Source organism: Budorcas taxicolor, chromosome 5 (assembly GCF_023091745.1).
Source record: "Budorcas taxicolor isolate Tak-1 chromosome 5, Takin1.1, whole genome shotgun sequence".
Classification (NCBI taxonomy): Eukaryota; Metazoa; Chordata; class Mammalia; order Artiodactyla; family Bovidae; genus Budorcas; species Budorcas taxicolor.
The window spans coordinates 40718446-40739330 of record NC_068914.1 but is presented as its reverse complement, the minus strand read 5'-3'; the positions used below and the strand labels follow the sequence as shown (position 1 = coordinate 40739330).

The following is a 20885-nucleotide window of genomic DNA, read 5'->3' as shown; positions in this document are numbered from 1 at the left end:
GAAAGTGGAAAGTGAAAGTGAAGTCGCTCAGTCGTGTCCAACTGTTCGAGACCCCACGGACTGCAGCCTACCAGGCTCCTCCATCCATGGGATTTTCCAGGCAAGAGTACTGGAGTGGGGTGCCATTGCCTTCTCCGCTGCAGTGGCATAGAGGTTGGCATATATCTCTCTTCACTGCATGCAGCCTTTGCTCAGAGTAAGTGTCTCAGGCGACCAGCTTCCTCGCTTTTACAGCCGCAGAGAGTGGCTTACCTCTGATGACTGTGTGTCCCGTTGTGCCTTTATGAGATCATCTGAAGCCTGGAGGAGTTCTTGGCATTTTTGTTGTCTGTGCTCCATCTATGTCCCACTGGTGACATGTGACATTATCAGCTGTGAGGAGAGGAGGGTCCAAGGAAGGGGAAAAGCCAAGTGGATGAAGTCCTGCATTTCCTAAAGCTGTTTTTGCTGTCATTTTCTTCACCACTTGCCCCTGACAGAAGGTTGGAGGCCTGAGCAGTAATTGGCAAGGTTGTTAATGTCAAGGATTCCTGTATCTGTATATATATTTTAATTCACCACCAAGTAGTGCCTGTGCTAGGCCAGCTGTCATCTTGCCCTTTATGTCACTTCTAGTTTGCTTCAGTAACAGTCTCTCCTTCTTAAACTTGTTTTTATGAAACAAGACAAGGGATGGAGCTGGGGATGGGGACAGCCGGCAGGGAGAAGACTGGAAGCTGAGCTGACGTTCCTGCTCCTGCAGCTTTTGGCACATGGTCAGACCTACACAGGCAGAAAGTTGGGTGCTCAGTGGCCAGCAGACAGCAGACTTTTTGCACAATTCTGTTCTGAAGGCAGGAACACTCATGTGTTGCTTAGTAAAAATGGCCTTATATTTCTGCCTCTGTCATTAATGCTCTCTGGCACTTTGCATAACTGATGTGTAAAAAAGTGTTTTTTTTAATGTGGACCATCTTTTAAAGTCTTTATTGACTTCATTACAATACTGCTTTTGTTTAAGTTCTGTTTTTTTGACTGTGAGTCATGTGGGATCTTCACTCCTGACCTGGGATTGAATCCACACCCCTCCACTGGCAGATGTATGCTTGGCATCCTGGGTGTGAGTTTAATGCTGATGGCCAAGGCTGGTGCTGAGGGTAGTCATGGCTGGCTTCCTGGAGGTGAGAGAAAGCATCACTAATGGAGGAAGAAAAAATGCGTGTGAGGTGGTTTCTCTAGAACATGAACACAGAGGCGTCCTCCAGGCTGCCTCTCATGTGGCCCAGAGCAGGAGGCCAGTGGAAGCAGGAGGACCTGGCTCGTATCCCCTTCGTGTGGTCTCTTCTGCACTATGATGGGACCCTTGGCCTGCATGTCTAAGAACTAGCCACACCTTCCAGGTAGTCACTGCTTGATCCCTGCAGTGTGGTCCACCCTTGGGAGGAAGACCTTAAAAAGGGGCCCAGGCAGAGAGCAGGTTCATTGCTCTCTGGGAAGGCTCTTCTGGTCTCAGCTGCCTTCACCAGCTTCTGTGTGGGCATGTATTAATACCTTTGGCCCCATAGATATTTTCTTCCAGGAGTAAGGAGAATAAGGGCAGAGCCCTCTAATGCCTGGACCCATGAAAGGCGTGGAAAGCATTACTATGAGAGGGCACAGATTCAAGTTTCTGATGAGTCTTTTGAGTTATGCCTCCCAAAGTGATAGCATCTGGAGAAACGGAGTAAATAGTTGGTTGCTAGTTGAGCAGGGCATGGGATTCTGTAACCAGATAGATGCCAGATGCAGCTGTAGGTGTTAGCAAGGAAGAGTAGCAAGGTGCTCTGGGCTGCCCTGGTGGCCCAGATGGTAAAGAGTCTACCTGCAGTCCAGGAAACCCAGGTTCGATCCCTGGATTGGGAAGATTCCCTGGAGGAGGCCATGGAAACCCACTCCTGTATTCTTGCCTGATGAATCCAATGGACAGAGGAGCCTGGTGGGCTACAGTCCATGGGGTCACAAAGAGTCAGACACAACTAAGTAACAAAGTACTGAACATGGGTGGCTTCCACACAGACATTTATTGTGGTTAGAGGTCCAAGATCAAGGTGATGGTGGGGGAGAGGTTGGTTCCTTCTGAAGCCTTGAGGTAGGATCTGTTCCAAGCTTCTCCTCAGCTTGTAGAAGACCGTCTTCTCCCAGCATCTTTTTACACTGTTTTCTGACCATGTATGTTTCCGAGTAAAAATTTCTCCACCAGTTAAATAGGAGTGGGGCCCACCCTAGCAGCCTCATCTTAACCAATTACATTTGCAGTGACCTTATCGCCATTAAAGTGACATGCTGAGACATGGGGGATTAGGACTTTAATACATGAGTTTTAGGGGGACACAATTCAACCCCTACATGTTCTATGAAAAGGAGCCATCCAAAAGAGATAAGTCAGAGAGAGCAGGACTTCTAGGAGCTGGGATTTAGAAGGAGAAGAGGAGGTCGTCTTGAGTGGACACCATGTCTTTAACCTCTTCTTCCTCTCACATAAACCTCCACCCACAGCAGGCTGGTGAGGAGCAGTGTGTGAGCTGAGTCCACCAAGCTCCCCTGTTCATGAGATTTTCCAGGCAAGAATACTGGAGTGGGTTGCCATATTTTCCTGCAGGGGATCTGCTGGCCTGGGATTGCACTCTTATCCCTGGCATCTCCTACACTGCAGATGGGTTCTTTACCTCTGTACCACTGCGGGCGGGGGGTGGGGTGGGGGTCCCTATCCTTGAAACAATGAAAGGAAAGCTCCAGTGTCCTCAAATGCCAGTGAGGAGGAAGGGTGGCATGGGAAAGAACTGGATGTGCATGGAACTCTTAGTAGCCTGGCCTGTTCTTCAAGAGACTATATTGAATGAATTAGATCTTTCTGACCTTCCTGCCTGAGCTGGAGTTCACTGATTTGATTACTATCCTGCACTATTTCTTAAATCAATATTGCATTCATGCGTGCCTGCGTGCATGCTAAGTTGCTTCAATCGTGTCCAACTCTTTGTGACCCATGGACTGTAACCCACCAGTCTCCTCTGTGCATGGGATTCTCCAGGCAAGAATACTGGCGTGGGTTGCCATGGCCTCCTCCAGGGGATCTTCCCAGCCCAGGGACTGAGTCCATGTCTCTATGTTTCCTGCACTGGCAGGTGAATTCTTTACCACTAGTGCCACCTGGGAAGTGAAGTGAAGTCACTCAGTCGTGTCCAACTCTTTGCGACCCCATGGACTGTAGCCTATCAGGCTCCTCTGTCCATGGGATTTTCCAGGCAAGAGTGCTGGAGTGAATTGCCATTTCCTTCTCCAGGGGATCTTCCTGACCCAGAGATCGAACCAAAGTCTCCCGCATTGCAGGCAGACGCTTTACTGTCTGAGCCACCAGGGAAGCCCACCCTTAATCCCCACTTGCGCTGGGGCAGTAGGGGTGTGGAGCAGAGAGGGAGCCTCTCACCACCCTGTGGTTTGAGGGCATGTCTGATAGAGATGGGGATGTTCCCACAATGCCCCATCTGGTCCTTAGGAAGAAGACAAGAGGGTGCTCCTTCACTCACCACCCTCTATGCTCCAGGTATTTCTACATGGAAGAGCCTTGGCCTTGTGGAGCTGTCCTACTAGTGCGGGAAGAGAGCAGATATAAACAGTAAATAGAAATAAGCAGTAAGCACGATTAATAAGTAAATCACACTGGCGGTTAGGAGGCAGTGAATGCTATGGGGGAAGACAAAGGACGAGATGTTAAGTGTGCAGGTTTACAGGCAGTAATCAGTTTGGGCTCCCTGGGGGTGTGGAGTGCTTAGACCAGAGTAGGGACTGGAAGGTAGGAGGGACTGGTCTGGTGTGTGTCTTGGAAGGAAAGCACCAGCCGGAGGGGTCTGCATCAGTGGATTTGACGAGCATCAGGAGGCCTCTGTGGCCAGGCAGAGAAAGTGAAGGAGGTTGTTGTAGGGGAGAAGGTCAGAGAGGTTATGGGAGAGGGCCATGCTGGTCCTCGTGGATGGGCTTTACCTGAGTGCATTAGAGAATGGGTTTATGGGTTTCATGCAGTGCCTGAGAAGGCTCACTCTGGATATAGGATTAAGAATAGACAGTAGGGGGTGAGGACAAAAGCAGGGGACCGCTTCAGAGCCCACTGCAGCGCTTCACGGGAGGAAGTCCATGGTATGGGTCAGTGGTCGCAGCATACTTGATCCTCTGGCTGGACCCTTCCTTCAAACTGTATTTCATCCTGAGTCACTGAACCCAAATTGCCTGGCTGATATTTTCCCCTAAAAATGTCTTATTCTGGCCCTTAACCATGTCTTGGCTTCTACTGTTTAGATTCAGTTCAGTTCAGTTCAGTCGCTCAGTTGTGTCCGACTCTTTGCGACCCCATGAATTGCAGCATACCAGGCCTCCCTGTCCATCACCAACTCCTGGAGTTCACTCAAACTCACGTCCATTGAGTCGGTGATGCCATCCAGCCACCTCATCCTCTGTCGTCCCCTTCTCCTCCTGTCCCCAGTCCATCCCAGCATCAGAGTCTTTTCCAATGAGTCAACTCTTGGCACAAGGTGGCCAAAGTACTGGAGTTTCAGCTTTAGCATCATTCCTTCCAAAGAAATCCCAGGGCTGATCTCCTTCAGAATGGACTGGTTGGATCTCCTTGCAGTCCAAGGGACCCTCAAGAGTCTTCTCCAACACCACAGTTCAAAAGCATCAATTCTTCGGCGCTCAGCTTTTTTCACAGTCCAACTCTCACATCCATACATGACCACTGGAAAAACCATAGCCTTGACTAGATGGACCTTAATCGGCAAAGTAATGTCTCTGCTTTTGAATATGCTATCTAGGATGGTCATAACTTTCCTTCCAAGGAGTAAGTGTCTTTTAATTTCATGGCTGCTCTCACCATCTGCAGTGATTTTGGAGCCCCCCAAAATAAAGTCTGACACTGTTTCTACTGTTTCCCCATCTATTTCCCATGAAGTGATGGGACCAGATGCCATGATCTTCATTTTCTGAATGTTGAGCTTTAGGCCAACTTTTTCATTCTCCTCTTTCACTTTCATCAAGAGGCTTTTTATTCCTCTTCACTTTCTGCCATAAGGGTGGTGTCATCTGGATATGTGAGGTTATTGATATTTCTCCCGGCAATCTTGATTCCAGCTTATGCTTCTTCCAGCCCAGCGTTTCTCATGATGTACTCTGCATATAAGTTAAATAAGCAGGGTGACAATATACAGCCTTGACATACTCATTTTCCTATTTGGAACCAGTCTGTTGTTCCATGTCCAGTTCTAACTGTTGCTTCCTGACCTTCATATAGGTTTCTCTGTGTAGATTAGTTACTGTGAAAAAGTGAAAGTGTGAGTCGGTCAGTCATGTCTGCCTCCAAGGACTGTAGCCCGCCAGGCTTCTCTTCCACGGAATTCTCAAGGCAGGAATACTGGAGTGGGAAGCTATTCCCTTCTCCGGGGGATTTAAGGGAGCCGCTTTTCACTCCTAACCTGAAGCTAAGGCATTTGTGTGCTTTTATACTAACCCAAAGGCTTCCTCGGTGGCTCAGATAGTAAAGACTCTGCCTGCAATGCAGGAGACCCAGGTTCAATCCCTGGGTTGGGAAGACCTTGGAGAAGGAAATGGCAACCCACTCCAGTGTTCCTGCCTGGAGAATCCCATGGACAGAGGAGCCTGGCGGGCTACAGTCCACGGGGTCGCAAAGGGTAGGACACGACTGTGCGACTGCCACTTCCACTTCAAAGGCCCCATAATCAGTTTTTAAAAACTCAAAGACATTGTCACATGCAATTTTTTTATAGCCACCTGTCCTTAGAGCCTACACTACAAGGCAAGAATGTTTACAATCTATTGTGGGAGAGGTTTTCTGTTTCCCACTTGGGTGAGTTGAAAATGAAATCATCTACTAGTCTGAAACAAGCAGAAGGGCCATCGTGACCACATGGAGTAGACTTTTTTCCTTGGACCCTGGAGCAAGCTGGAATCAAGACTGCCAGGAAAAATATCAATAACCTCAGGTATGCAGATAACACTACCCTTATGGCAGAAAGTGAAGAACTAAAGAGCCTTTTGATGAAAGTGAAGGAGGAAAGTGAAAAAGTTGGCTTAAAACTCAACACTCAGAAAACTAAGATCATGGCATCCGTTCCCATCACTTCATGGCAAACAGATAGGGAAACAATGGAAACAGATTTTATTTTCTGGAGATTCAAAATCACTGCAGGTGGTGACTGCAGCCATGATTTTAAAAGACACTTGCTTCTTGGAAGAAAATCTATGACCAACCTGCTGCTGCTGCTGCTAAGTCGCTTCAGTCGTGTCCGACTCTGTGCGACCCCATAGATGGCATCCCACCAGGCTCCCCCGTCCCTGGGATTCTCCAGGCAAGAACACTGGAGTGGGTTGCCATTTCCTTCGCCAATGACCAACCTAGACAACATTAAAAAGCAGAGACATTACTTTGCCAACAAAGGTCCATCTAGTCAAAGTTATGGTTTTTCCAGTAGTCATGTATAGATGTGAGAGTTGGACTATAAAGAAAGCTGAGCGCCAAAGAATTGATGCTTTTGAACTGTGGTGTGAAGAAGACTCTTGAGAGTACCTTGGACTGCAAGGAGATCCAACCAGTCCATCCTAAAGGAGATCAGTCCTGAATATTCATTGGAAGGACTGATGTTGAAGCTGAAACTCCAATATTTTGGCCACTGATGCAAAGAACGACTCATTTGTAAAGACCCTGTTGCTGGGAAAGATTGAAGGCAGGAGGAGAAGGGGACAGAGGATGAGATAGTTGGATGGCATCACCGAATTGATGGGCTTGAGTTTGAGCAAGCTCCAGGAGTTTGTGATGGACAGGGAAGCCTGGCATGCTGCAGTCCATGGGATCACAAAGAGTTGGACATGACTGAGCGACTGAACTGAACTGAATTGGAGCACCAGGTATAGGATCTTAATAACACATGTAATTAATCATACTGTTAAAAATGGAGATTTCACATATGTTAGTTTGCTAGAGCTGCCATGACAGACTCCCACAGACCGAGGGGCTTAAATTAACACAGTGCTGGAGGCGGGAAGTCCAGGATCAGGTGTGGGCGCTGCTGGCTCCTTCTAGGGCTGTGCGGCGAGAGTCTGTGCCAGGCTCTCTCCTCGGCTCGTGGGTGACTGCCTTCTCCCTGTGTTCCTGTCTGTGGTCTTCCCCGTGTGTGTGTCTCTCTCTGTGTTCGAATTTCCCCTTTTCATAAGGACGCCAGTTATATTGGATTAGGGTCACCCGGATGACCTCGTTTTAATTGATGACCTCTGTAAAGACACTATCACCAAATAAGGTACCCTTCTGAGGACACTGACATAATGAATTGGGGTTGGGGGCACACTCTCAACCCGTAATAGACCCCTGTATACTCAATTTCCTTTTACCACCACCAGCCTCAAGCCCAGCTGCCCCTATTGTACTTTTCTGTATAGCACATTCTTCTTAATAGTCTCAACTTTTTCTGAGGCTTCATGTGGTGAGGGTGAATTTCAGTCAAATGATTTAAGTACCATTTGTGAGTAGAGGATAATGTCCATTTACAAATAATGAATTTGTGTTGTAAATTCCCTGGTGGCTCAGACAGTAAAGAATCCGCCTGCAATGCAAGAGACCTGGGTTCAGTCACTGGGTCGGAAAGATCCCCTGGAGAAGGAAATGGCAACCCACTCCCGTATTCTTGACTGAGAAATCCCGTGGACAGAGGAGCCTGGCGGGCCGCAGTCCATGGGGTTGCAAAGAGTCAGATGTGACTGAGTAAACTCAACACCATTCTAAAATAGGATTCTAAAAGCCAGTGTATACAGTGACAGTATACCTCAAATAATTACACATCTTCCAGAAGAGCTAGCATAATTTAGTGGTTAGAAGAACAGACAGCTAAACTGCCTGGGTTATCATTCTCCCATTTACCAGCTAGCTGACCCTGGGAAAATTACTGAAATCTCTCTTGGAGTTTTCTCGTCTGAGGATGTAGATATTAGATACCTACTTCATAGAGTCATGTGAATTTAAAAGGCTAATCCATGTAAGGAATACAAGAGAGAGTGCCTGGCACACAGTAAGTGCTCAATAAATGTTTGACACTATTATTCCTAGGGTGGCTGCTTTTAGGAAGACACTCATTTGAGTAAATTAGGCCTGGTGTGTTTGTTAAAACATTATGTGCTAATTTGTGGAGACAATGTGTGTTTCCAGGGTACCGCATAATTTGATCTGAGAGAGCAGTTTACTTGTCATTAACCATATGCAGGCTTCAAAGAAACGTGGGGATTCATTTTAATCACTGAAGTACATGTAACTCATATTTATAAACATTTAACTCCTCTAATTTGGTGGTTTTCAATTTGTATTCCTGCTCCTGGAATCATGATTTGGGGACCCCTGGAAGATTCCCTGGGAGAGGAAATGGCAACCCACTCCAGGATTCTTGCCTGGAGAATCCCATGGACAGAGGAGCCTGGTGGGCTACAGTCCATGGGGCTGCAGAGCTAGACGTGACTGAGTGAATGACACGCCTGGGTGACGGTGGTAATATTCAGTGTGCAGGTCCGTGTGACCTCATTTGTACCCCAGGCCAGACATCCCACCTCAGTCAGAGTAATCCCCTATTATCTATTGTATATATTACTATTCTGAGTAAAAGTTCATTTGAAAGAGCTCTACTACTAAAAATAGCTTGAAAATCACTCGCATGGGGTATAGATGATTTATATTCTTCTGCCCCCCCATTGCTTCCATTCTGTGTGTACCCCAGGGATGCAACTAATGCTAATATTAGCCTGAGCGAAACATAATTAGGAAGGTGAATCTACCGCGAAAAGTAATATAGCATAAATTAAATAAATTAAATATAAATCAAATCAAATATAAAACAATGCATTCAATTATCTGCCTCTCTGCCTCCCTGCTTTAACATCAGTATTTGAGAGGAGACTAATCTTTCTGGGACTGGGCCAAGACCCATGAACGTGTCAAACCCTGGAAGGACGGTGCTTGACCCGCTGGGCATGAGCTAAAGGCACTGACATTTTGGTCAGCTAAATTCTGTCTTACTTGTTGATACATGAATTAGTCTTTGTATGTGGCTGGGAAAACCTATTTATAAGATACTATTATTATTACTTTTAATTAATTCATTAAAAAAATGATTATACAATGCATTAGTTTCAGGGGTACAGCAGAGTGACTCAGTTATGTATGTAAATATGACTTCCCAGGTGGTGCTAGTGGTAAAGAACCCTCCTGCAAACACAGAAGATGTAAGAGATGCGGGTTTGATCCTGGGTTGGGAGGATCCCCGTAGGAGGGCATGGCAGCTGACTCCAGTATTCTTGCCTGGAGAATCCTGTGGACAGAGGAGCCTGGTGGGCTACAGTCCATGGGGCTGCAAAGGGTCAGACACGACTGAATGAGGTGCACACACATTCACGCATATAGCTAAGCTAAGTCACTTCAGTCGTGTCCGACTCTGTGCGACCCCATAGACGGCAGCCCACCAGGCTCCCCCATCCCTGGGATTCTCCAGGCAAGAACACTGGAGTGGGTTGCCATTTCCTTCTCCATGAAAATATTCCATAAATGAATTTCAGTAACTCTTAAACATTCCACAAAATTTCCTAAGAACCTGTGAGTGTATAATACCTGGCAATCCTCTCTAAAACAGAAATTCACCTATCTGCTACATTACTGCTGATGATCTGAAATGTACATGCATATATGTATATTCTTTTTCAAATTCTTTTCCCGTATATTGAGACATTGAGTATAGTTCGTGGTGCTATACAGTAGGTCCTTGTTTCTCTATTTTATATATACTAGTGTGTATGTGTTAATCCCACATTCATAGCTGACCCTTCCTCCCCATCTTTCTCCCTTGGTTATCACGTGTGTGTGCTCTCTCAGGCGTGTCTGACTCTTCGTGGCTCCTTTGTACTTTTTCTCCCATAGGTAACAGTGATGACAGTGATGGAAATCAAGTCTGAGAGTTTGTTTCATTCATTCACTTGGTCATTCTGTAGATATTGACTGAGTGCCCACCTGTAAGCTCCAGGAATTATCTTGTACACCAAGGACACAGGAATGGACACAGGAGGATGCAGGCAGTTGCTCCAATTGTGGAACTCTTATTCCAAAGAGGGGAGAAAGAAATTACATGAGTAAATAAATATGTCAAGATGCATAGAGCTAAGGAGAAAAAGAGAAGCAGGGAAAAGCCTAAAGAGCAGAGAATTCTATTTTAGATACTTTAAATATATGTATCTTCTCTCTGCTGCGCCTCCCTGCTAAACCCAGAAGATGCTCGGAACATATTGAGTGAATTATTAACCCAAATAGATTATATTGGATCACCTGACTGTGAGACTACCCTGGATAGACCGTCCTTCTTGAAAGGTGCTTGTAGGAATGTAATTTGATATTTTGCTGCCAGAAACACATCTGAGTTGTTCACTCTGTCAGTGGATGTGCTTATGGGAATGCTAACAGATTTCAATACTAGCCTAGGTAGAGCGTAATCAGGGAGGGAAAACTCAGCTTCCTGAGTGAGTGAGTGTGTGAGTGAGTGAAGCCGCTCAGTTGTGTCCAACTCTTTGCGACCCCATGGACTCTAGCCCTCCAGGCTCCTCTGTCCATGGGATTCTCCGGGCAAGAATACTGGAGTGGGTTGCCATTTCCTTCTCCAGTCAAACAGAACCAATTTGGGATCTTCTTTCCTACTGTTCTTCTTCAGCCATTGGGCTGATAGAAGCTTCACTGTTTTGCCATCTTGTAAACATGTGGTAGGACTGAGCATTTTACCAAGACCAATGTCCTCTTTTCAATTCTTCTAGCCTCCAGGACAGGATAAAGTCCCTCAGCTTGTCACTTAAAGAAATCACTGCTAAGGTAAGTACCTTTCTATGCCCACTGTCTAAAGAAGTTGCTGAAGTTTTCTTTTGATATAATTTCATGTCACAGATCACCTGGGCTCTGGACAGAATATAAACTTGGCAAAACCATTCTACAGGCTAAGTGATGGGCCAGCCCACAAGCCAGGGCCGAGGGCGGCTCCTCTGGTGGATGTTCTGGCTGTGGTCCCCAGGCATCCACGGGCTTGGCCTTCGGGGAAGGAAACACGATTACAGCTGTGCAGAATCAAATGTCTTTGCTTAAAAAGCCTTCTAGGATGGGTGTAATCTGACAAGTTGAATACATTCCCTTCCTGAAGGGCTGGGTTCAGGTTTTTCACAAACAGATGGAAATGGTACAGTAGGTGCTTGTTTTTTGTTTGTTTGTTTGTTTTTTTTAATAAATTGACTTTGAAATCATTTTGCCTATCTTACCTACCATTTATACTTCATATCAGCACCTTGGTTTGCGTAGAGATAGAGGACCCAACATTATTCCCTGGGAGCACATAGTCAATTCACGTAAATAGTCAGTGTGCAGCCAGTGAGGGTAACCACAGTTTACGAAACAAAACCCTCCTCCACAGAGATAGTTACTCCCCACCAAGTTATTGATGAACTATGAAGCAGGATCAATTACCCTGTAAATTATTTTTAGAGGGGAGGCAGGGAGAGAACTAGGTCTGAATCATTTGAATGATTTGTGTTGGGTCTGGGAACCAGGGTGGTTATAAGATGGTTGAAATATGTAAAGGTCAGGATTCTGAGCAGGGAGCAAAGCAGCCAGGAGCCCACCGGCTGGAGGGAAGATCTTGTTCTCCTTCCCCAGGGCGGAGAGCAGGAAGACCCGTGGGGGGTTTGTAGACCCCAGCAGAGCCAAGACAGTGGATGTATTCTTGGCAAAAAATGTCCACAGTGGCTCTGGTCCTTTTCCTGGTTTTTGTGTCTAGTTCACTTTTGAAAAAAATTTTATATGATTTTGCTAAAAACTGCACAACAGCTGTTTGATGGGCAGTTCTGCTCCACACCGAAAAAGAGCTTCCTGTGAGACTGAGCCTTGGACCCCAGAACGCTCGAAGTCCAGCTGCCCCGCCTTCCCAAAGAACCACCGCAGAGCGCTCACCCAGAGCAGAAGGGCAGGATGAGGCTCAGGCGGCCGTGTGGGGACCTGAATCCCATGCAGAACTTGGGAAAGGGCTTTATTTCAGGCTCCCAGGCTCAGTGTGGCTGATGCCTTGTCTCCTGCCCAACTGGGTCAAGGACACTGGCTTGGTTTACCAGCTCTGTCATAGGAGGCAAGAGCGGATGCTCGACAGCACACCTGGATTTCCACCTTATCCGTGACGGTGATGTCCCCATGGACATTCCTGTCCCACGCACTCTGTGACCCCCAGGGCAGCCACTGGGGAGGTGAGGTGGGGCCAAAGCTTCCTGGATGGGGAGGTGGTAGAAGCACCTCTTTCACTTCCTACTAGAAATTATGCCGTTTATAAGTACATCCTAATTTCTGTGTAGAATTAAAACGTGAAAGGACTCTTGGGTTTGGGTTTATTGGGCATCAGACAAACACACATACTGTGTGTGTAACACGAATGAGTCTGGATCCCAACAGGGAGGGTGTCGGTGTGCGTAATCTGTAACACAGATGGTGTTTGTACGTGTGTGTCTTCTACGACATCTTATTTCATGTGCACACACAGGTACACATGTGTGCATGACACTGGGATTCGTTGGTCGTCTCCAGCTGCTATGATATGCCCAAATGCCAAAAGCCTTTTGCTTTGTTTGTATCTTTTCTCTGAAACATTCACACAAAAAATTGCAGTTCCCTTGCTTTTCCATAAAATTAACAAATGCATGCCTACGATTTTAAAATGTAAATGGAAAAGCTCCATTTGATAATGAGTTCCTTAGGGTCTAAGTTTATTTGGAAATAAAAACGGAGATGCAGGTTTTCTGGGTCATGCACGCCTGCAGGCATGTGTGTTTGTGTATATAGGTGGGTGTGTACATGTGCACATACATGAATGTGTGTGTATCAGGGCCATATATTAGTCTATAGAGAATTAAAACTGCTCAGTCGCACACAACAACTTTCTCTCTACTCTGAACTTGATTGACCGGTGACCTTGAAGTAAAAGTCACAGCTTGGCCCAGCCTTCTTTCTTTGGTGTATTAGACACAATAATCTGATATTCTTTCAACTCCTTCCTCAAAGAGAGCTGGCACCTGCCTTCCACTCATTACATTTTTTGACTTATGGGTTACCCAAACCAAAGGTAATTAGGGGATAAAGGAGTTGGAAGAAAGTGTTGGAAATAAATGGGGTATCTGGAGGTTGGTAGATATTAGATTACATTCAGCAGTGCCGGAAAGAATGTACATTGCAATTTAATAAGAAGATTTAGAGGTTGTTTTATATTAATAGTGACAGCTCGCTCAATAAAAGAGAAACTGACCCAATTGTGGTTAAGAGAGACTGTGAGCTAAAATCAGAAACGCTGGATGTACCCGGATGAGGTGCAACAATCATGACCGGGGTGATGGAGTGGACAGAAATGTCCTGGGACCTCTGGTGACACGCTTTTGACCAAGGGGAGGGCATGTTCCTGTCATCAGCATGGGGCCCATGAGACTGCTTGGGCGGATGTAACAGCATCTTCCTTTACCTTCTGGTCCCGCCCCTGGGACGAATCTCAGGGCCACTGAGAGGGTATCTCCAAATTGATGGCTTTGGACAGTGGTTGCTCCACTCTGCTGGTGCGAGCTTTGGGGTAGAAGCCTTTACACTGTCCCTTCATCCAGAGATTTTTATGAAGAGATTTATAAGAAGAGTTTTATAAAGCGATTTGGGAGATTACAGCTGCTTAATGGAAAGCAATATGCTGAAGGCCATGGGGGCGAAGGCGTACTGTTTTAGGCAGGGTGGGCGAGGTCTGTGTTGATTTTAGAGAGTCTCTGTTGAAGTCTGAGGTCAGCAAAGCACTTCAAGGTGATAATGTCTAGCAGGAGCTGGAAACTTCTGGGGAGATTAAATTTTATATTTTCTCTGGGCTCTGTGAACCCACCTGGGTTTTCATTTCTTGAATGGAATGTTGGGTTTTTGGTGAGGAAAGAAAGATGCTTCTAAGTAACATCCTTTGTGGATCCCCCAGATGTCTTCACATATGTATTCATTGTTATTCAACTGTGCTCTCTGCGCTCGCTGAACTGGAGGTTTTTTTAGGTAGTTCATTAATCTCAGTATAGGTAGCAATTGAATACAAGGTTTTTGCTCTAAATAAAACAAAATGTCATGTTTTAGCTTCAAACAAATACAAAATAGCCTAAGACTTCTGGACAAACAAACTGAGATTTAAGATTTTTGCTATTTTTTAAAGATCAAGAAAGATGTAGGAAGTGAAATGCTAAAACCTGCAAACTTTCCTGAGATCTACTTGTCTATTTTTCAAATCTGGCTTCCCAGCAAGTATTTACCCTCAAGTTTTATTAGACAGCGTCCACTAGGAACTCTGTGCCCTTGATTGCAACATCTGTGCACCGTTATTTCCTGCCTACTATGTGCCAGACACAGAATGAAATCCCCGCTCCCATAGCGTGTGTCCTCCCCAGAGAGGCAAGAGAGAAATGAAGAAGAATGGCAGCAGTGTGTCAGCTGGAGAGGGCGTTATGGACAGACAACCTGCAGGGGCAGGTGGAGGGGAGGAAGGGCTGGGGGGTGCTTATGTTCTGTGGGTGATCCACACGGCCCTTCCTCCCAAGGCAAACCCTGTGGGCTGTGCCACCAGGGACAAGCCGAGCCACTCAGAGGAGGATGCCAGCATGCAGAGGCCCTGGGGAGGGTGCAGGGAGAGGGCTCCAGTTATTTACTTGTGGTTGTATCCACTTGTGTGAGCTCATCTCAGTTTCTTCCCTCCCTCTTCCCTGCTCCCTCCCTCCTCCCTGCTCCCTCCCTCCTCCCTGCTCCCTCCTCCCTCCCTGCTCTCTCCTCCCTCCTCTGCCTCTCTCCTCCCTCCCTTCCCTTTCCCTCCTCCCTCCTCTTTCCCTCCTCCCTCCCTCCTCCCTTCTCCCTCCTCCCTCCCTGCTCTCTCTCCTCTCTCTCCTCCCTCCTCTCTTCTCTCCCTCCTCCCTCCTCTCCTCCTCCTCCCTCCTTCCCTCCCTCCCTCTCTTCTTTCTTCCTTCCATCCTTCCTTCCTTTATATGTTGCTTGTCTTTTAAGAAATTGCCTGCGGTTATTCTGTATCGCCCCTTTACCACTTATAAACCTGGGAATCTGGCTGGTGTTCTGTCGCCCTCTAATCTTTACCTGAGTAAATGATGAGTCATGGCTGCCTCTCTCTTTCTAGGTGTGTATGAGTGAAAGACTCTGCAGTGCCCTGAGAAAGAAGGTTAACGATATTGAAACCCAACTGCCAGCACTGTTTGAAGCCAAAATGCTTGCCATCTCAGGTACCTGGGACAGAGGGGACGTGGAGACAGCTGGAGCGAGTGATGACAAACGCCGCACCCCTTTCTCATCCTGGGTTGACATTCTTCCTGTGCCTGAACGTTGTGTAGCATTCCACCTGTCACTTGACAACTCAGAGCCTTCCCAGGGAGTCTCACTGAAACTCATGGAATAGATGGGCCGCGTGGCTTCTTTATAAGGGATGGGTTGTTACTTTTTACTTGCTAAGTCGGGTCCAACTCTTGTGACCCCATAGACTATAGCCTGCAGGCTCCTCTGTACATGGGATTTTCCAGGCAAGAATACTGGAGTGGATTACCATGTCTTTCTCCAGAGGATCTTCCCGACTCAGGGACTGAACCTGCATCTCCTGCATTGCAGGCAGAGTTTTTACCACTGAGTCACCAGGGTACTCCTATAAGGGATGCATCAGTTCAGCTCAGTTGCTCAGTCATGTCCGACTCTTTGTGACCCCATGAATCGCAGCATGACAGGCCTCCCTGTCCATCACCAACTCCTGGAGTTCACTCAGACCCACGTCCATCAAGTCAGTGATGCCATCCAGCCATCTCATCCTCTGTTGTCCCCTTCTCCTCCTGCCCCCTATCCCTCCCAGCATCAGATTCTTTTCCAATGAGTCAACTCTTCGCATGAGGTGGCCAAAGTACTGGAGTTTCAGCTTTAGAATCATTCCTTCCAAAGAAATCCCAGGGCTGATCTCCTTCAGAATGGACTGGTTGGATCTCCTTGCAGGCCAAGGGACTCTCAACAGTCTTCTCCAACACCACAGTTCAAAAGTATGAATTCTTCGGCACTCAGCCTTCTTCACAGTCTGACTCTCACATCCATACATGACCACAGGAAAAACCATAGCCTTGACTAGACGGACCTTAGTCGGCAAAGTAATGTCTCTGCTTTTGAATATGCTATCTATGCTTCCTTCCAAGGAGTAAGTGTCTTTTAATTTCATGGCTGCAGTCACCATCTGCAGTGATTTTGGAGCCCCAAAAAATAAAGTCCGACACTGTTTCCACTGTTTCCCCATCTATTTCCCATGAAGTGATGGGACCAGATGCCATGATCTTCATTTTCTGAATGTTGAGCTTTAAGCCACATTTTTCACTCTCCTCTTTTACTTTCATCAAGAGGCTTTTTAGTTCCTCTTCACTTTCTGCCATAAGGGTGGTGTCATCTGCATATCTGAGGTTATTGATATTTCTCCCGGCAATCTTGATTCCAGCTTGTGTTTCTTCCAGTCCAGCATTTCTCATGATGTACTCTGCATATAAGTTAAATAAGCAGGGTGACAATATACAGCCTTGACGGACTCCTTTTTCTATTTGGAACCAGTCTGTTGTTCCATGTCCAGTTCTAACTGTTGCTTCCTTACCTGCATACAGATTTCTCAAGAGGCAGGTCAGGTGGTCTGGTATTTCCATCTCTTTCAGAATTCTCCACAGTTTATTGTGATCCACACAGTCAAAGGCTTTGGCAAAAATAGATGCTTTTCTGGAACTCTCTTGCTTTTTCCATGATCCAGCGGATGTTGGCAATTTGATCTCTGGTTCCTCTGCCTTTTCTAAAACCAGCTTGAACATCAGGGAGTTCACGGTTCACGTATTGCTGAAGCCTGGCTTGGAGAATTTTGAGCATTACTTTACTAGCGTGTGAGATGAATGCAATTGTTCGGTAGTTTGAGCATTCTTTGGCATTGCCTTTCTTTGGGATTGGAATGAAAACGGACCTTTTCCAGTCTTGTGGCCACTGCTGAGTTTTCCAAATTTGCTGGCATATTGAGTGCAACACTTTCACAGCATCATCTTTCAGGATTTGAAATAGCTCTACTGGAATTCCATCACCTCCACTAGCTTTGTTCGTAGTGATGCTTTCTAAGGCCCACTTGACTTCACATTCCAGATTGTCTGCCTCTAGATGAGTGATCACACCATCGTGATTATCCAGGTCGTGAAGATCTTTTTTGTACAGTTCTCCTGTGTATTCTTGCCACCTCTTCTTAATATCTTCTGCTTCTGTTAGGTCCATACCATTTCTGTCCTTTATCGAGCCCATCTTTGCAAGAAATGTTCCCTTGGTATCTCTAATTTTCTTGAAGAGATCTCTAGTCTTTCCCATTCTGTTGTTTCCCTCTATTTCTTTACGTTGATCGCAGAAGAAGGCTTTCTTATCTCTTCTTGCTATTCTTTGGAACTCTGCGTTCAGATGCTTATATCTTATAGGACTCTTAAAAATGCAGGAGCACACATTATATAAAATAGCTATTTGTGTAGTTTGCATTTCCAGTTTCTGTTTAAGAGTTTAGAGATGAGATGTACTCTGGATGCTATGTAATTCTAGCCAGGGTTTCTATAGATGTATGTATCTGGAGATGCTTAGTGAGGGTGTGATCAACCGCTTCCTATAGGGGAAAGAGTGGTAGCAAGAGACAAACTAATGTATTCAGAGTAACAACCTAGTCATAGATAAGAGATTTCTGGAGGATTTTCAGTGGATCATTATCCTTCCTTAATTTGGTAGTTATAAAGGGATATACTTTTCCATTAATCAGTAGGCTTAAAAGGTGAGTGTCTGAAAATAGGGTCTTACTCTATCATTTGAATAGTACTTAAAAGAAAAGATTTATTTAATTTATTGGCTGTGGGTCTTTGTTGCTGTACGTGGGCTTTCTGTAGATGCGCTGTGCAGTTTTCTCGTTGTGGTGGCTTCTTATTGTGGACCATAGGCTGGTAGTTGTAGCCCACAGGCTTAGTTGCCCTGAGGCATGTGGCATCTTCCTGGATGAGGGATTAAACTGGTGTTCCCTGCATTCTTAACCTCTGGACCACCAGAGAAGCCCCTGAACACTGCTTTTAAGCATTCCTCTGCGTTTGGTATTATCTTTCCACATCAGCTCTATCAGGTAGGAGGGAGAAACACTGTGCTCCCGAGGAAGAGAGGGAGAGGTTGAGGCCCTGGAACGTGTCCTGTGGTCCAGTTAACCCCATTAACGGCGTGCTGCTAGATCAGGGCTAGTGTCCAGGTGTGATGTATGGGTTTTTAACCCAGTTATGCAATGACAGCCTGTTTTATAAGCTGAATGAATCCATAGCGCATCAACTCCAGAAGAAACATAAAAATTTAATGAAAAGGTATAATAATTACATGTATGGGTTTTAAATGTCATTTTAAGAAGGAATACAATAATTGGCAGCTTCTGCTCTTCAGATCATTAAACAACTAATGTTGGCAGCTAATGAGCAATTTGGTGCCTGGCGCAGTCACGCGTATTATTTACAGCCCGTAGAACATGCGGGCGCGCGTGTGGGGCTCGGCTCTCGACAGCTTCACATTCCATTTCCTTCGAATTATGGCCCCATTTGCTAAGAGGAAAAAAGATTGAATACAGTCTTGCTTCTGAATTAGGGTTTTTGCCTTTCTTGATCAATGTATCTTTCTCAGGAATGCAGGTGGATATGTCTCTATTAAGCCCAGGGGAGGAGATGCATCATTTGGGCAGCAGAGAAACCCTCTCTCAAATGTGAATTATCTCCTGTTTAGGATCCCAGGAAAATCCTTAAGATGGTATCTTGCACAGAGGGCCTGAGTTTTCTGTGTAGTTTTTAGATCAGCTGAGAAACTGGTGAGAACTGATTGGATGAGGGGTTCCCCGAGTTAGCTGGGGTGGGAACACACCCCCCACATCCTATTTCCCGGTCACTCTTGAGCCCCGTGGTGAACAGCCCTTTCAGTCCATGGACCGCCCTGTGGGTTGGATTGGTGACAGATGCTCATCATCAGCTTCTGTGGTGGTGTTGGTTTAGTCACTAAGTCCCACTCTTTGCAACGCTGCGGACTGTAGCCCACCGTGCTCCTCTGTCCATGGGATTTTCCCGGCAAGAATACTGGCGCGGACTGACATTTCTTCCAGCGATCTTCCTGACCCAGGGATCAAACCCACGTCTCTTGTATCTCCTGTGCTGGTGGGCAGGTTCTTTACTGCTGAGCCACCAGGGAAGCCCCTTAACTTCTGTACGTGACGCAGTTTCCATTTCCTTCTGAGCTGTGCTCCACAGCAGGGAGGGTCAAGGTGGGAGGAGGTACTCTCTTTAGGATTCTGGCAGGTCTGTTTTTATATAGTCAGAATAGCAAACCCTCACTGTGTTAGACAAAAGCACAAACATCTCCAAGAGAGGCCTTTCTCTATTTTAGGATCTCTGTGAGGATGCTAGGACAATGCTCAGAGGTTCTTAGAAGCCCTACTGAATGAGAGGACCCTATGGGATACCCTTAGGTTCTTAGAGGGCCTTTTGTTGGTCTGAAAGCGTCTAGATCTCCCATCCTGGTTTTGATCAATGGACTGAGGATATCCTCTTGATATAGGAATCATCTGCCCTCTGCAGACAGGGGGAATAATAAAAATGCATTGGTTAGGTACATTGGCAGCCTGAAATCCTCCTTGTTTTGTGTGTGTGTGTGTGTGTGTGTGTGTGTGTGTGTGTGTGTGTGTGTGTGTGTGTGTGTGCTTGCTTAGTCGCTCGGTTGTGTCTCACTCTTTGCAATCCCAGGACTGTAGCCCGCCAAGCTCCTCTATCCATGAGATTTCCTAGGCAAGAATGCCATTTCCTTCTTCAGGGGATCTTCCTGACCCAGGGATTGAACCCGCGTCTCCTGTATTGGCAGGCAGATCCTTTACCACTGTGTGATTTGAAGGGAAATAGGAACATTCTTAGAAATAAAATTCGTTTTTCTAGGTAATACAAAATATTTGCTTCTCTCTAAAAAGTTCATGGTTTTGATCAATGGCTGGGGGATCTGATAGACTCAGTAAAGGTTTTTCAAAGATGATGTTTATCCAAGGTGGAACTAGAGACCTGCCAAATGAGAAGAAGGAAAGGGTATTGTTGAAACCTTAATAGCAAGGGAGTCAACCACCATCATTTATGCTGTGGCAGAAGCTCCAAGGCAGACAGAGGAGTGGGAAAGCTTTGCAGTGGAAAGAAAAGGAGGTTCCAGTAAGGCCTGGAAGCTGTTGGCCTCGGGGAAGCTAGGGGTGAGGTAACTAGAGCACCCAGTATGATTGCTTAGGGGAGCATATTTGGCTTTCTCTGATTGGTCCTAAGCTGGAAGCAGGGACAAAGGTTAGGAAAGCTGTTATCAATCAAGTGCTGGCTATTTAGGGCCGGTTGTTACAGAAGCTGTTGTTTAGCTTTGTGGGCTGTGGGCAGAGAAAGCGTCTGCCTGCCTACAAGTCTGCCTGACAGCTGGCTGGCCTCCTCTGCTGGTTGCTGTGCTCAGGGCTGTGTTTCCTCGGTGCACTGCTGCAGGCTGGGATTCTGTTCTACGTATGATCTGGCCACTGTCTATCTGTATACTGTATACTCTCCAGGCAGCTCATTTTCTCAAGCTAGTTGAAGCAGTCTATGTTTTATGTATTAATAAAATCCTGTGTTACAGCATTCTGTTCCCCGCATCTCCTCTATGCAATGTGGCCATTTCCAAAATGTTTGATGTGCAGAACCAGTCACAGAACTTG

At 46.2% G+C, this 20885-nt stretch overlaps 1 protein-coding gene across 1 annotated transcript in view; it reads left to right on the top strand.

The window, feature by feature from the left end:
• Window positions 1-20885, top strand: part of DISC1 (DISC1 scaffold protein) — a 433412-nt gene that overhangs the window by 177168 nt on the left and 235359 nt on the right. Inside the window, exons 7-8 of the mRNA XM_052639485.1 lie at window positions 10852-10906; window positions 15255-15357. Of these exons, the coding sequence (XP_052495445.1) occupies window positions 10852-10906; window positions 15255-15357 (158 nt within the window). The remainder of the gene's footprint in view (window positions 1-10851; window positions 10907-15254; window positions 15358-20885) is intronic.